General features: G+C 52.7%; 1 protein-coding gene across 9 annotated transcripts in view; it reads left to right on the forward strand.

Moving 5' to 3' along the window:
- The window catches only part of NTNG2 (netrin G2), a 56,767-nt gene that overhangs the window by 39,931 nt on the left and 2,252 nt on the right, over positions 1-14,584 (forward strand). For 3 of the 9 annotated variants that reach the window (XM_069770777.1, XM_069770775.1, XM_069770781.1), the window contains 9 exons: positions 335-544; positions 3,258-3,326; positions 5,342-5,416; positions 6,596-6,670; positions 7,921-7,986; positions 8,521-8,595; positions 10,282-10,449; positions 10,905-11,039; positions 11,386-12,595. In XM_069770777.1, the coding sequence (XP_069626878.1) occupies positions 335-544; positions 3,258-3,326; positions 5,342-5,416; positions 6,596-6,670; positions 7,921-7,986; positions 8,521-8,595; positions 10,282-10,449; positions 10,905-11,039; positions 11,386-11,609 (1,097 nt within the window). In that variant the 3' untranslated portion in view covers positions 11,610-12,595. Of the gene's footprint in view, positions 1-334; positions 2,576-3,257; positions 3,327-5,341; positions 6,371-6,424; positions 6,671-7,920; positions 7,987-8,520; positions 8,596-10,281; positions 10,450-10,904; positions 11,040-11,385; positions 12,596-14,584 lie in introns of those variants that run through there. The other 6 variants (XR_011322231.1, XR_011322230.1, XM_069770778.1 and 3 more) reach the window with 5 other exon arrangements.

Genomic DNA, 14,584 nt, shown 5'->3' on the forward strand with positions numbered 1-14,584 from the left:
GCCCAGGTGTGCTTTCCTTTCCCCTTTTCGGCTTAATTGGCAATTAGTTTATGATAGAGCTGTAAGTATTTAAGCCAATATCTGCACCAACAGAGTAAGCTGATACAGCCACAGCCTCCGGCCCCTGCACGCACACACGCGCTCCCTGCATCCAGCGTCATCAGGCTGCCATCGGCTTAATCCTCTCGCTGCCCCAGTTGTAACCGCACTGAGAAATCGGTCACCAGTTCAGCCCCGGCAGCGGCAGCCTCACAGATGTACAGGCTGGCAAGGAAACCCTCTGTTCCCCCCCCCCCCCAGTAAGTGCCTCCCACCTCTTCTCTTTGCTTGCTAGCATATGAGCGACCGCAGCGGGTTACCACCGCAAAAACCACCACCGCAAAAACCGCCACCGCAAAAACGACCACCACAACAACGCCCACCACCACCACCTCAACCACCACCACCACCACCACCACAGCCGCCGCCACCACCACCACCACCACCACCACCACCACCACCACCACCACCACCACCACCCTACCTGCCACCACAACCCAGCCAGGTGGGTGCCATGGTCCCTGCCTCGCTCAAAGGGCCAGGACTCTGCCGCCGGGCTCCTCTTTTTGGCTGCTTCCCATCCCAGCTCCTCCAATAGTGGTGGGGAACGCATGGGGCTGCCACGTTGGTGGCCCTGGTTATCTGCTCTGTAGGATGACAAAGGGACATGGATAAAAATCACCCTGACTCGGTTCACGTCCCTCAGCCTCTGGGCAGTCCTGGTTTGCTGTTCTCTCTATTCAGCCCAAGGGCACTTTGACACGTGTAACACGGGCTAGGAGCAAGCGTTATGGTCCCTGTAAGCAGGGAGCCAGGCACAACAGGTCCACCTCAAAGCCACGAGACAGCCACGCCATGGGTTGACATCCCCCCTCACCGGCTGATCTCACTCTGCTGTCACTCTGTTATGATCAGAGCAGCAAGAAGTGAAGCCAGGACTGTATGCGGGGGAAACAATGTTTTTCCCTTTTTTCTCTCAATTTTTTTTCTTTTTTTTAAAAGAAAACATTTTCAAATCCATCCTTCCTAGAGCCACGTGGCAACATTGTCCTGCACAGGGCTGGCAGGGCTGCAAGAGATGCTCTCTTACAGCTCCATCACAAGGCAGGGCAGGAAAGCAATGAAAGCTTTACTGTCCCACCATAAAATTAAACCACGTACCCAGTCTTGCCTCGCTGGAAGAAGGGAATTGTACCCCCTCCTGCTCTATCCCCGACCTCCACATGCGATACCAGAGCAGGCAGAAGAGTTGCCCTGCCTGTACATGCAGGGTGCTGATCCTAGAGTGTGACAGGAAAGGCTGGGTGCTTCTCTGCCCCCCCAGCCGCTCGCTCGGATGGGGAACCGTCCCCATGGAGGGCTGCTGCCTTGGCACGCAAGCGGCCACCTCCTGCCACTCGCCAGCAGACTCGGAACAGCCCGCAGGCTTTGCTAAGTCATGCCAGGGATGGGATGTCGCGTCAAAGGAGAAGCTGGCTCTGTTCTTGCTGGCTTTTCCGATCCTGCATCGAGTCCCTGTGGCCAGACTCAAGGAGGTAATGCAGGCTGGCTGCATCTTCAAGGGCAGTTTTCCTAGGGCAGAGCCACACTCTAACATTGCCCAGGTGGCCGCCGTACAAGCAGTGAGGGAGTGTGCAGGGCTGGAGCTCACACACGTGCCAGAAACACTCTTTCCTAATTTCTAAAATCACCCCGTGGAGGAAAACTTTTGTCCTTTTTCCTGGGGGTTCCTCCCTCCCTCCCACCGCGAACAAGGAGACAGCATTTTCACTATTCTGTTGGAAATGAGCAGATAAAACTTAACAGCAGGACATTTTTTTTAAGCTTCTCATGGGGGAATTAGACACGCATTCCTCCCCTTGCAATGCTTTCTGGGCCTGATATTTCCCAGGAGGACGATTTACACCCACAGTATGTTAGTAACAGTCTGTCTGGGGGAGCTGCCAGAAGCCAGTCAAAGGGATGAGGAAACTTGATTGCATGTTTATGCAAATATAGATATATTCATGGAAGTACCCTGCTTGAGTAGTTAATCAGGAAGCCGAGGGTTTAGCTCCAACTTCCCTGGAGCTGGAGTGACCCTGGGCAAAAAAGTACAAGACTCTTCTCTGTTAAGAAGTGCTCCTCACCCAGGTCCGTGTTGTACACGTGCAGGAGGACATTCATCCACCACCCCTGCCCAGAGCTCACACCATCACCATGGTCCCAGCAGTGACAGGGGATCACGTCTACATCTGCACCACACTCTTGGGGTCATTTGATTTTTATCCATGCTCACCCATAGCAATGTTTTAGGTCTATTTTTTCTGCAAGTGCTGTGCACGTGTAGGTGGTGTGTTTAGTGTCTAGCTCGTGTGTGATTTGCAGTGCTCTGCCTCGCTTGTGTTGTACATCGGGAGCAGGCAGGACGGCATCTCTGTGGGGTTGGGGCGGTGGGGGGGTAGTCTCTCCTGTCAAACTGCTCTGAAGGACCTGGGAGATGTCACACACCTCAGGGTTTATTCCTTCTCCAAACCAAAACTGATGGCAAGGGACAAAAAAAAAAAAAAAAAAAAATTGCAGTCCAGCCACCACATCTCTGGCTTGATAGGGTCAGGCCTCAGCTCAGAGCTCATCACCCCCATGCAGACCCCCATCCATGTTTCTGCCCACCCCAGAATGGTGTGCCAGGGGATGGAGACAGTCCCTGGAGGGGCTCTTCCAAATAAGAAGAGGGCTCTCTTACCTGGGCAGCATGCTGTGTTTGATACCAAAGGTCCATTGTGTGCCTTTGACCAGCAATAGGGAATCAAGGCACAGCCTAATTCTGATCTGCTTTTGACCAGAGACATTCCCCTCACTCCAGTCCGGCAAAATGTAAAGTACTTCTTTAAATACCATGACATCCCCAAGGGGCTGTGAATCTAACTTACCTGGGCCTCAAGGGAAACTCCTTGTTAAAGAGATGACCCTTGGAGCTCCTGGTAAGATGCCCATTTGCAGGAGACGCAATAACCCCAAGCTGGGTCAGAGTCCCAAGGCGAGATACTCTGCAGTTACCTCCCTTCTGAATTTTAGAAGCATTAAATAAATCCCTCGTTGCTTTAAAGCCAGCTCAGACAGACAGACATTTAAAAAAAAAAAAAGTCCTGTAAGAGCCCTGCCCCATCCCTGTGCTCTTTCACCCTCTAATTTACACACTGTCTTCTGCCCTCTGAATTTCTGCTTCCCACCATAAGCAAGCATCATCAGACCAGCCTCTGAGTTCACTGCCTCTGTGCCTGTGAGAGAAACGCAGAAAGAAACAGGTATTTAAAGCCAAACCGATATGTTTTTCCCTTCTCCTTCATGCCTCCGCGCACTAGTGGGTAGCAGAAAGCAATGTAGCACGTAGGCTAGAGGAATAGATTAGATTTGGGTTGTCTCTGGGTTACATGGATCTGCTAGACATCTGCTTCCTTTGGCTGCTTGTGGTGTTTTCCATGGTCAAGGTGGAGCTGTGGTCATGTTCGTAGGATGCTTTTGTGCCCGGTCGCCTGTCGTGCGGTGAGAGGGGGGAGAAGAATGAGTTTATGGGCACGGTCTGTGGTCTGAAGGCAGTCGAGGCTGCCAAAATGGGTAGAAGGGAGGGAAATCACAGAGTTACCCTAAGGAGGATGAATTAAGTGCTATTCTCATTTGCCTTCTGCAGTTCTGTTATTTCAAAACCTTCCTTGAAGCCTGTCAAATTCTTCCTTGCCATTTGTTACATTTTTCCCACGATCAAAATAAGCAAAAAAAGCTTTTTTTTTTTTTCTTCCGCTTCCATTTTTCCCCTCTGGTTTGTAGCAGTTTCAGCAGTGCCAGGTCACCTCTGGGAAAAACAAAACCAGCCTGCTTGATGGTTAAGAGCTCCAACAGAAAGAGAGCACCAAAAGCCTGGCTTTGTGTAGGTCCTGCAGAAAGGGAGCCCGTGTTTATGTTTTGAGACGGACTATTTCAGGGTCCTTCCCCACTACTCCAGCACCACTTGACCCAATGGTTTTTGCTGTGAAGCATGACTTCTTGGTTCAATTTATTCTACTTCCCCAGAAATCCACCAAGACCAGCAATTTTCATCAGGGCTGATACAAGCCCCTGAGATAAGAGCTGCCCAGTGTTTCCCATTTGTATGAACTGGGTCTGGGGGTGAAACGTGTCTCTCCCCCTCCTGATATGTAAAACTGTCCATTAATGTCCCAGAGCTACAAGGGAAACATTCTCAGGATAATGAGCATTAATAATTTTCCTGACTCTGTAAATGCGATTGAGTGGAGGTGTATGTGAATGACTAAAACGCAAAATGCCTCCAGGGCTTTTTTTTATTGTGACTCTAATTAAACCCTTGCCAATTTGCACACTGCTTTTTTCATATTCTCTTTAACACCATATTAATACCAATTGGTTTCCACTTTCTGGCTGAAAAGGACAATGTCTATCACCTTCTCTTAGAGCTTGTCATTAAAAAGAAAGAATCTTTTTTTTTTTTTCTTTTTTATTCTGCATTGTTTATCATCCCCTTGACGAGGCTGGGAAATCACATCTCTCTCCTACTCGGGTTTGTCCTTTGAAACTTGGCAAGGATCAAGAGATTTTTTTTTTTCCTCCTCCTCCTTATGTTACCCAACTGGAGCTTGAAATTAATAATATAGCTTTTAAAATTTTATTCCTTGGTTTGTTTTCTAGCAAACTTGAAGATTGTTACCAATATTGAGGAGACGGGGAGGGGTATGGAGTCAGTGCGGGTGAGGGTTTGGAGGGAAACCAAACCATTGATCTATAAATTTCTTGCTACCTTAATTTGTCTGCAGTGGCTTGCAAATTCTTTAATTGGTATTTCTGAGGGATGAGCAGAGCCTGAAGGAGGACCTAGAAGTTTGGATTAGAAATCAGGACTTCATGCCTCCATCCTAAGACACCTGTGCTAATTCTCAGTTCCATTATTTCCAAGCAGGGAGGGGTGCAGATCAGTCACCGAGGTCCTTATGCAAACACACGAGCAAAACACCATGCGTGCAGCTGGGCTGAGAACGGGCAGCTCAGCACACCGCTGCCATCCCACCCTTTGCATTGCAAAGGCTGCCCAGTCCCTCCAGCGCCCGAGGACGCGCCAGCTGCCCAACGCCCACAGCGGCGCTTGCATCGAGCAGGCGTGAAAACCTTGCCCAGAACAGGGTTGGGTCCGTTTTGTCCTCCAAAGCTCTTGGCCCTCCATCAGAGCGCTGCAGAACTCCTTGCTGGATGCCAGCTCCCCCCTTGCACCAGCACACCCAGTAACACAATTTTCCCTTTTGATCGCCACAAGACTACACCGGTTTGTCAGCGGCTGCCCCGCTGCAAGTGGGCTCTCCCCTGGCCAAGGCTGGCCCAGGAGCAGAAGGTAGGAGACGCGTGGCTGAGCTGGGTCCTGCCAGCGAGCACCGGCTCCCGAAACTCAGCAAACGCTTTAGTTTCTAGTTCTGCATCTCCGTTTTCCATGCATCTCTCTCCTCCTCCCGCCTGGGAAAAAGCTCAGGGTTTGTCTGTGCCCTGCACGCAGCTGGGAATCTGGTGAGGCTGGATTGAGCCTCGGGGTTTAGTCATATACATGAAAGATGAGGATGGTAAGTGGTAGAAGAGATTGTTCACAGCTTGCTGCTGGGGTGAACAGAGAGGATCATGGAAATCCTGTCATCTCCCGAGACCGGAGTCTGTTTGTAGAGCAGAATAATTTTGTAAACAGATAGGCCTGTGTCGTTTGTAGCATAGATGCCTTCCTCCGTATTTCCTTGCTTCAGGTCTCCTGCTTGACTGCCTAGGGTGAGCTGCTCCTGGTGGGAACCTTGGGAGGCTTCACACTGGCTGCTGAGGCTGAAGTTTCTCCTCCTCAGGGTTCCCACCAGCACGCACGCTTCGGCAGTCACCCATCAGTGCTTAAGTCCTGTTTCCCAGCTGAGATGCCTCTAGCTTGCTCCAGCCGTAGACAACAGCATCCCTTCCAGTGCAGAACGTAACGACTGCTGAAGCTGGCCCCAGGACACAACCCAGTGCTTGGAAATATTTAACTGGGGGACAGAAAGTGCTGGAATTGAGGCTTTCTGGAATTGTGCTCTTGGGCCTGTCTCTGGCCTCACAGAGAGGCAGAATTGTGTTCAATACAGTAACAAGAGATAGTCCTACACCATGGGCGTCAATGCCAGGTGATGCCGACACTGTGCCAAACAAGGGGGGCTTCTGAGTCTTGACAGTGGTCTGCAGATTCAGGTTGTCTCCATGCTTGGGCAATGTAATGACCACATGCCAACACTCCCCCATCCAGCAGCTCCCACACCCTCCCCTTAGGAGTATTTTTTCTGTCTCTCTTCACTTTTAAAGACTCTTAAAGTCTTTTAAAGTCTCTAATTTCTAGGAGACTTTGTCTCTCATTCCTGGTTCAACATATCCTCAGCCAGATACGGCTCCATCACCCCACCCTAGATACCTGCCTAGAGCTTCCAGTGTCCCTTTGCCACCTTTTTAAGCAAAAAGGAGGGGGATCTGTATTAAATCTGATGTTCTCTCTAACTGATGCCACTGTAAGCTGTTCAGCGCTCACCAAACACAGCAGCAGTTGAACCCAAGGCGAAGCCACCAGACCCTCCTGAGAACATTCGAGGTAAGGCCATGCCTGTCCCCAAGGATGGGGCAGGACAGGTTTCTCCCCCAGTACCCGTAAACCAGGACAACCTATCTGTCCTCGGCATGACCCACCATCAGTTCTGCTTCACCCAGCCCCATGGAGAGCTTTTTGGAGACATGTTTGGGGCTGGGATGGCTGCAGGGGACCCCCTGGGCACCTCAGCTGCTTTGGGAAGGGGTTTCTTGCCACAGGGCAACATTAATTGGTCAAGATTAATTGGGCTGATCAGCTGTGCTGGGCCAACAGGGCCAAGCCTCGTTAGCAGATCACCCTGCTCCCAACACCCCTTGGAGTCTCCTCACATCCATGGCCCCCTCCTCATGAGGGATAGGCACAACCGTTGGGGCTTCTACGCAGGGACATGGCCCCCAGGGCCACCTGCAGCACCCAGTGCAGAGGTGTGGGGCTTTGGAGCACCCTGGGGACCACTGAGCTGCTCTGGGCTGCCCCGCTTCCTTCATGGCGGGGACAACAGACCCCAGTCCCCCCAGAGTGTGCCAGGCTGCTGCTGAGCACCCATGAGGAGAGGCCACCATGTTTTCTGCTCAGCCATCACGCCAGGAGATGGAGGAGGCCGTGGTGGCAGAGCACGGCTTGGGCATCATGGTGGCCTGTCACAGCCGTGGAGGCTGGAGATGCCGTGTTGGTGGAGGAGGGTCTGGACACCATACCAGCCCACCATGGGACCAGGGGAACCCATGGAGACCTGAGGAGACCCCAACACCACAGCAGACTCACAGATGGTGTCAGAGGCAGGAGCGGGCCCGCTCTGACCATGGCTGAGCCCTGGGGGTGGAGAGCACGGCCACCCCCTGCCACGGTTGTCACTGTGGGGATGTCACCAACACTGGTGGATGTAGCCAGCAATGCCCACCCAGCACCACAGCGCTGTGCAAGGGCTGGCATGCCACAAACACCGGTGGGACCCGTTCCTAAACACCCTGTAGGATCTCAGCGCTGCTCAACCTTGCCCCTTACCAAAGCACAAAGTCCCTCAAGCACCAAACCCTATCATCTTGATTTGGAAGTGACAGCCTTTACCCCCAGTACCCCGGGTCATTCTGTGTGGGACGGCGGTCTGGCTGACAGCACAGCCCTGGGGAAGCACCATCCCGGCCGGAACAGCCCCTTACCCTGAGGAATTACCCCAGCCCAACTGGGCTGGGCTGGCCCTGGAAGCCCTCTCCCCACCACAGCCCTCAGATATGTTTTATCATCTTGCATAGCGGCTCCGAAGAGCAAAGCAGGGCGCACAGCACACTCTGCAGGCAAGAGGCATGGGAAGAAGCCAGGTATGTGCTGGGGGGGGGGCGATGAGCCAGGCTGGAGCAGCACATGCTCTGCTGGACCCCATAGCAAGCCCTGCTAGATACCACCTCCGTAGCGTTTGTCCTCCTAGCTATACTCCTAGTAGCTTTTTGGGTGCCAGTTGGCGTGACCTCCATCAAACTGAGGCCATGGCCAGTAGATTATTTTTTATTTTAAGCCGTTTAGACTTGTAGAGCCTTATCCCGAATAACCCAGTTCGTGCCACCGAACGTGCGTAACGGGGAGATGTGCGAGTAGCTCCTCTGCCTCGGCCCCCGGCTCTGTGCATTGCAATAGCACAGTGCATTGAGTTTTTCATGTATCAAAATTTGAGGAGGGGAGAAGAGGAGAAATTTAGCAGCTACCAGCTGTCTGGTGCAGAAATAGATGCGGGCACTGCCAGAGCAGTGTTCTTGGCTCGGCTCGGCATTGTTCTCGTAGCAGAGCTGCTCGCGGCAGGGTAGGACGCGGAGTGGTGCTAAGCGGCAAGAAAAAGCATGTCTCTGATTTTTCTTAAGCATCCTCAAAGAGCTCAAAACTCATCCGGCTCAAACCAGACTCTGGCCCAGTGGCTCCTATTGAAACATATAAAGGTAAGAGGAGGGAGCGTGGTGCTCCAGGGCTCCTAGCCTTTGCCCAGGTGATACGGTCCAGCAGCCTCCAACATGGAGAAGATGGGGAGGGTTTGCCTATCCGAGTCGTGGTTAGGAGGGTTTGCCTATCCGAGTCGTGGTTAGCTGTGTGTAGGAGTGCATCCCTAGGGTAAAACAATGCTTGGGAATTGCAGCAGCCAGAAGTATTTGAGCTGAAATTCTTCGGGTCTTTGTCAAACAGGTAGAAGCTTTTTCACAGAGGGTCAAGATTACAACGCACTCTCAGCTCCTCCTCAGGCAGCTGTGAACCACGGGGAAACCTCTGCCCAGCTCCATCTTCCCTGGTCATCATTTCATTGAGACAAGTCTCGTCCTCCAGTCACATGTGCATGCCTACCCACACCCTTCCCTCCCATCTCTCTGCCATCCTTGAATGTTTCATGCTAGAGCTTGGAACAAAACCCCAGCTCCAAGCCTCTCTTCTCCTCTCTGAAGGCTGGGAAAGCTCAGACCTGGCTGACGCTGTTTCTGCTCACGTTATCTGCTGCCCGTGCTGGCTGGGACACCTCCTGACCAGGACAGCTGGGCCACAAAGCAACTAGGGTACCTCCTCTCACCCTGAATTATACTTCTAAACTTCCAGAAAGATCCAGCATCCTGAATCTAACATTGCAAGGCAGTCACCATCCCATCATGGTAATAAAAAGCAAACACAAGAAAGCAAGTAATCAGATTCCTCTGGCCACAGATTAAACCTAGCTGGTTGTTTTCTAACACGTGCCCACAGCTGAGAGAGGTCAGCCCTGGGGACAGGACCAGTGCTCGGCCAAGTGGTGGTGGCATCTCCCACCCCAGCAGCAGCCTCTGTGGGCATCCCAGTGATGTGCCAGGCAGCCCTGGTTCAAACCCTCACACGCTTTTCCACCATCTTTTGAAGGACCCCACGCAAGCCACGCTTCCTTGCATAGACTAATTTTAACCATTTAACCTGAGAGTCACCATACTTCACAACCAGCGTTGATTTAGGAGGTACAACAGCAAGGGGCACGCTGAGAAGGGACACAGAGAGGAAAAAGCCAGAGGCAGCGAGGTTTTAGCTGGACATGCAGCAGCTTCAGCTCCACTTCAGCCTTGTCCAGGGCTTTCCCATCGCTGGAGGCAGCGAGTGCTGGGCCAGTCCCCTCCTTGCCGCAGCGAGGCAGAGCGCAGCCTTCATCAGAGCCTTTGCTGGGGCTCTGCGCCCCAGCACAGCTCATCCCTTGCAGGTCCTGCAGCCCCACCAGCGCCAAACCCAGGCACCAAGCTGGGCTCTGCTCATTAACAAGGCAGCTCTTTAATTAACACCTGACTCCTCTCCACTGCCTGCTCCCATAATTATGCGTTTCCTTAAAGAGATCGTGTCCTGGGACAGCTGGGGACTGGCTCCTGCCTGTCCTCGCCCCAAGGGGACAGACCCCCCTGACCCCGCTCTGCTCTCTGAGCAATGGCTTCCAGCCCGATCCCCCCACGGCAGTGAAGAACAGCCACCACCGTGCGCACTCATCCTGCCCAGCCCTGCGTAAGCAGCGGCCGTTGCATTTCACTGGAGCAGGAGCCTCCTCCAAAGCCTCGTGGCTCCTCGCCTTTGCCCGGCACGAGGGTGGATGCTCCTGGCCCAGCTCCTCAGCTCTCTCTTCTTCTCCGCAGACTGCGAGTGCTACGGCCACTCCAACCGCTGCAGCTACATCGACTTCCTAAACGTCGTGACCTGCGTGAGCTGCAAGCACAACACGAGGGGCCAGCACTGCCAGCACTGCCGCCTGGGCTTCTACCGCAACAGCTCGGCGGAGCTGGATGACGAGAATGTATGCATAGGTGAGCGCTCCGATGGCCATGGGCAGCGGCACCGGGATGTGGGACGGCTCGTGCGGGACCTCGATCTATGGGGTGGGCTTCAGTTCAGCCCCGCTCTGGAGGGTGGTGTGTCCACCTGCGTGCTCCCCAAGGACAGCAGCCGTTACGGTCTCTGCAGCCTGCCAAGGCATCTCTTCCCTGAAAACAAAACCCAAATAATAGCTTTCCAACCTGGTTCAGATGCATTGCTTTACCAGGAGGTGCTCAGCTCCAAAGAGGGGATGATTTTTGCATCCACGGCTCTTTGTACTGTTGGGGCCTCTCATGCAACCATGCCCTCCCAGCCCCTTGGTCTCTAAGGTCCCTCCCATAGCATACAGCCAGGCTTTTCCGAAGTCCCCAACACCTCCCTGGAGGCATTAGCAGGCACAAAGCCCCCAGGCAGGACAGGCACTAACAGCCCTGTCTTTGGCCAGAATGTAACTGCAACCAGATCGGCTCCATGCACGACCGCTGCAATGAGACCGGCTACTGTGAATGCAAAGAGGGAGCCACGGGGCCCAAGTGTGACGACTGCCTGCCCAACTACTACTGGAGACAGGGCTGCTTCCGTAAGTACCTGAGCCAGGGTGGCAGAGGGAGGCGTGAGATGGGTCCAAAGAAGAGGGGGATCTTCAGCACTGCTTGCTCGGGTGCCCCGTGATGCTCAGGGTGTAGGGGGAGCAGACTCCAGCCATTCCTCCCAAATCCAGAATGACTTGATAGCTTTGCCCCTGGAGTCTGCAGCCCCCACTATGTTCCTCTGGCCTTGGGACTGCTCGAGCACTACGAGGGTTGGAGAATTTAACCCCGAGGAGCTAGAGAAGAAAGCCAAAAGCTCCTCGCTTCTGCTGCAGTCAAGGGGTGTAACATACCCCGTATTAACACCCACGTCCGTCCTTCCTCCCCACCTCGTAGCCAACGTCTGCGACGATGAGCTCCTGCTCTGCCAGAACGGCGGCACCTGCTACCAGAACCAGCGCTGCGTCTGCCCCGTGGGCTTCAAGGGGGTCCTGTGCCAGCAATCCAGGTGCGAAGCCGACAAAAAGGACTGCGACGGTGCCGCCAGCGTGCACGGCAGCCTCGGCGCCGTCCTCCTCGGGGCGCTTGCCCTCCAGCTGCGCGGCTGGGTGGACCTCTGAAGCCGCAGAGGAGGGAGCCCAGCCCAGGCACGTCACCCGAGGGATCTGGGGAGACTAAGGTAACGGGTGGCTCTCCCCACCGTCTCCTCCGCCTTCCTTCACGCTAGGACTTGCACAACGTCTTTCGGTCCACTTTCCAAGCAGAGAGGTACGCAGAAAATCAGGGGCTCACTCCTGGTCACGAATCCATCCCGGCAGTAGCCGGGGTGGCCACAGCGCAGAGCCGGCTGCCGAGCAGCGGCGCAGGGACTGCACCAGCCTGTGCCGGGGCTGTGGTCCCGCAGCCCAGCGGGGACACGGGGCCCATCCTTCCCTCCACGCAGCGACTCTCCTTCCCTGCTCCGCACAGGGCAACCTGGGGCCGGGGCCACCGGGGCCCTGGTGAAACAGTGCCGCGATCCAAGGGAGGTTTTTTTTATTATTACTTTATTTACTTTGGTATAGGCTGGGGTGTTCTTTTTATTTTTTCCTCTTCTTAGTGTCCTGTTTCGAAAGAGACTGTCATGACAACTCCAGAGCCCCATAACACAACAGGCAGGGGAAGGGGAGGGAGGGAAGGGGGGACTCTGGTCCATCCTTGCTGCATAGTCCCACGTCCCACCATCGGCCTGACCTGGCCACACACATACTGTTGCCTACAACTCTAGTTGCTGCATTGATTTTTGTATTTTCATTGCTGGGTTTTGTTTTCTTGCACTTACGGAGGACGCAAGGGCCATTAGGCATATGGTATGTGAGGAGTGCAGTGTCTTATCCACACATGTCCGTATAGTGTACGGTTCAAATACTTTTTTTGGTAGAGACTTATTTTTGTTTGGATTAAATGTTATCAAAGAACCACAACTTAAAGGGACATTTTGCCATGAGCATTTTATTCTGGTGTATCCTCCTCCAGTAAAGCAACTATTAATGGCTGCTTGATCACCACGTTTTCCTTTTTGTGTGCACAGTTAATTACAGGTAAAGACTTATTTTTTGATTCATAATGTCCTCTTGTGTTTTCTGAGTCACTACCAAGCTGCACCACATGGTGAGGGAGAGGGGCGGGAGAGAGAGGTTGCCTCATCGCTGAGAGCTGTTAATTATTTCTCCTAATTACTCTGCTGAACCTAGGTTAGACTACTAACTGTAGACAATGAACAAAGCCTGAGTGATATATTAAGCTCTGGTCTCATGTGGAAAGGCCATTTCCAAACGAGTCTGCAGCAGCAGAAGGCTGGGTAGTCCAAGGATGCTGCTCCAGGGGCACCTCAGCTGTCCAGCCACATTGCAGCCCCCCCCCCCCGAGCTGGTGCTATGATGCACCTTTGCAGAAAAAAGCTGTTTATTTTGAGTATTTTTCAGCAGCCACAGCCTGCAACTTCAGTATAGAGCTCATAGGGACTAGACCAATTCATTTAAGGCTCATAAGCATGCCCCTATCTGAGGAAGCATTTGCAGTCAAGCACACAAACGAAGGCAGGCAAAACCAGACACAAGAGAATGACAGGAATGTCATGAACACAAGAGCTTTAATTTTGTCATGTCCAAAGATTTACCAAGCCAGGAGCTGATCGAGTGGAGGATTCGAAGACGGGAGACACCCCCCACCTCCACCTCGTTCAGTTCTGGGCTTGTTTTCTTGAGAAGGTGAGCAGCCCTTGGTCACCAGCCCAGCTCTACACAGCTCCCTGAGCCAGCCCAGGAGCCCCACGCAATCCAGGCTTGAGCCTCCACTGGCATTTCCAGGTCTGGTGTCCTTGCCAGAGTTCTACCCCAAGAGCTTCTCTACCAACATCTGTTCTGTTTCAGCACTGTGTCTCCATGGTCCTGTCCCTACACCCCATCCTGCTCAGGGGGGCCTCTGCTGAGAGCAGCCCACATTTCAAAAGTGCAAGAGCCTGCGTCCTCCAGCCTAACATTGCAGATATAGCGTACGCAGCCAGTGCCCCCAAAATGCAGCTACCCCCACGGAGAGGGGGACAGTGAGCTTGTACGTTGAAAAAGCAGAAGAAAACAGCAGCGAAGGTGCAGGATGGATATTGTCGCTTCGAAGAGCAACACAAATCTGGTGCACGTTTTGAGCAGCATTTAACATCACAGGGGCAGGTCACAGGGCTTAGTTAATCCACCAGAAAATAAGTGAAGGTTAAACTCACCCTGCTGAGATTTGATCTTTGAGGGAGTGGGCTGGCACAAGCATTGCCTCCCTTTCTTTAATGCAGCCAGTTGCTGTCTGTTGGTATTGATGCTTGCTCTTTCTTTGTACTTTCCAACTGCAATAGATTTAAAATCCTCATACGTTACTGTTCTTATAAGTAATAGCATAGAAAAGACTGTAACAAGATCAAGATCTCTAATGGCACTTCTGGAAGGTGAAGCAACATTCTCCTTTCCCTCCGCTAGTGTTTTTCTCTAGAATATTAGATTAAGCAACAGAAAATTTACTACTTCATAAAGCCGTATCCCAGGCAAACTCTGCACCCAGCAGATTCCCTGTAAACACACGCTGCTATTGCGATGCAAGCGGGAACGTGCCAAGCAGCAGCACCAAATTCCCATAGAAAATGATCTCAGAAGAGCACAACAAACTCAGAACAGCCCAGGAATGAAGAGTGCTGAAGGTGGTAGACCATTGCACTAGACCTTTTTAGATTTGGGGGATTTTCTCTTGGTTGATTGGGTGTTGGTTGGTTGGATTTAGGGTTTTGTTTGTCTGTTTTTAAGCTAAAACATCACTGGCTTCCTAACTCAGCTCCAGAGATGGTACCAGCTCCCTGTGAACCCAGAATACCAGTAATGTTCAGTCCTGGACCTTCTTTAACCAAAGCCCAATGAATAGTTCTGTAACTTCAACCAGAAGTGGAAAATTGTGGTGCCAATCCTCCTGCAGCTATGCCAAAGGACACCTAAAAAACGTAGGGGAACAAAACACAAGCCCTCCACGCTACATAGACCATTCTTAGGCTCTTCCTAGTTGTAAGAAGCAAAGCCCT

The sequence above is a fragment of the Haliaeetus albicilla genome, chromosome 26, assembly GCF_947461875.1.
Source record: "Haliaeetus albicilla chromosome 26, bHalAlb1.1, whole genome shotgun sequence".
NCBI lineage: Eukaryota > Metazoa > Chordata > Aves > Accipitriformes > Accipitridae > Haliaeetus > Haliaeetus albicilla.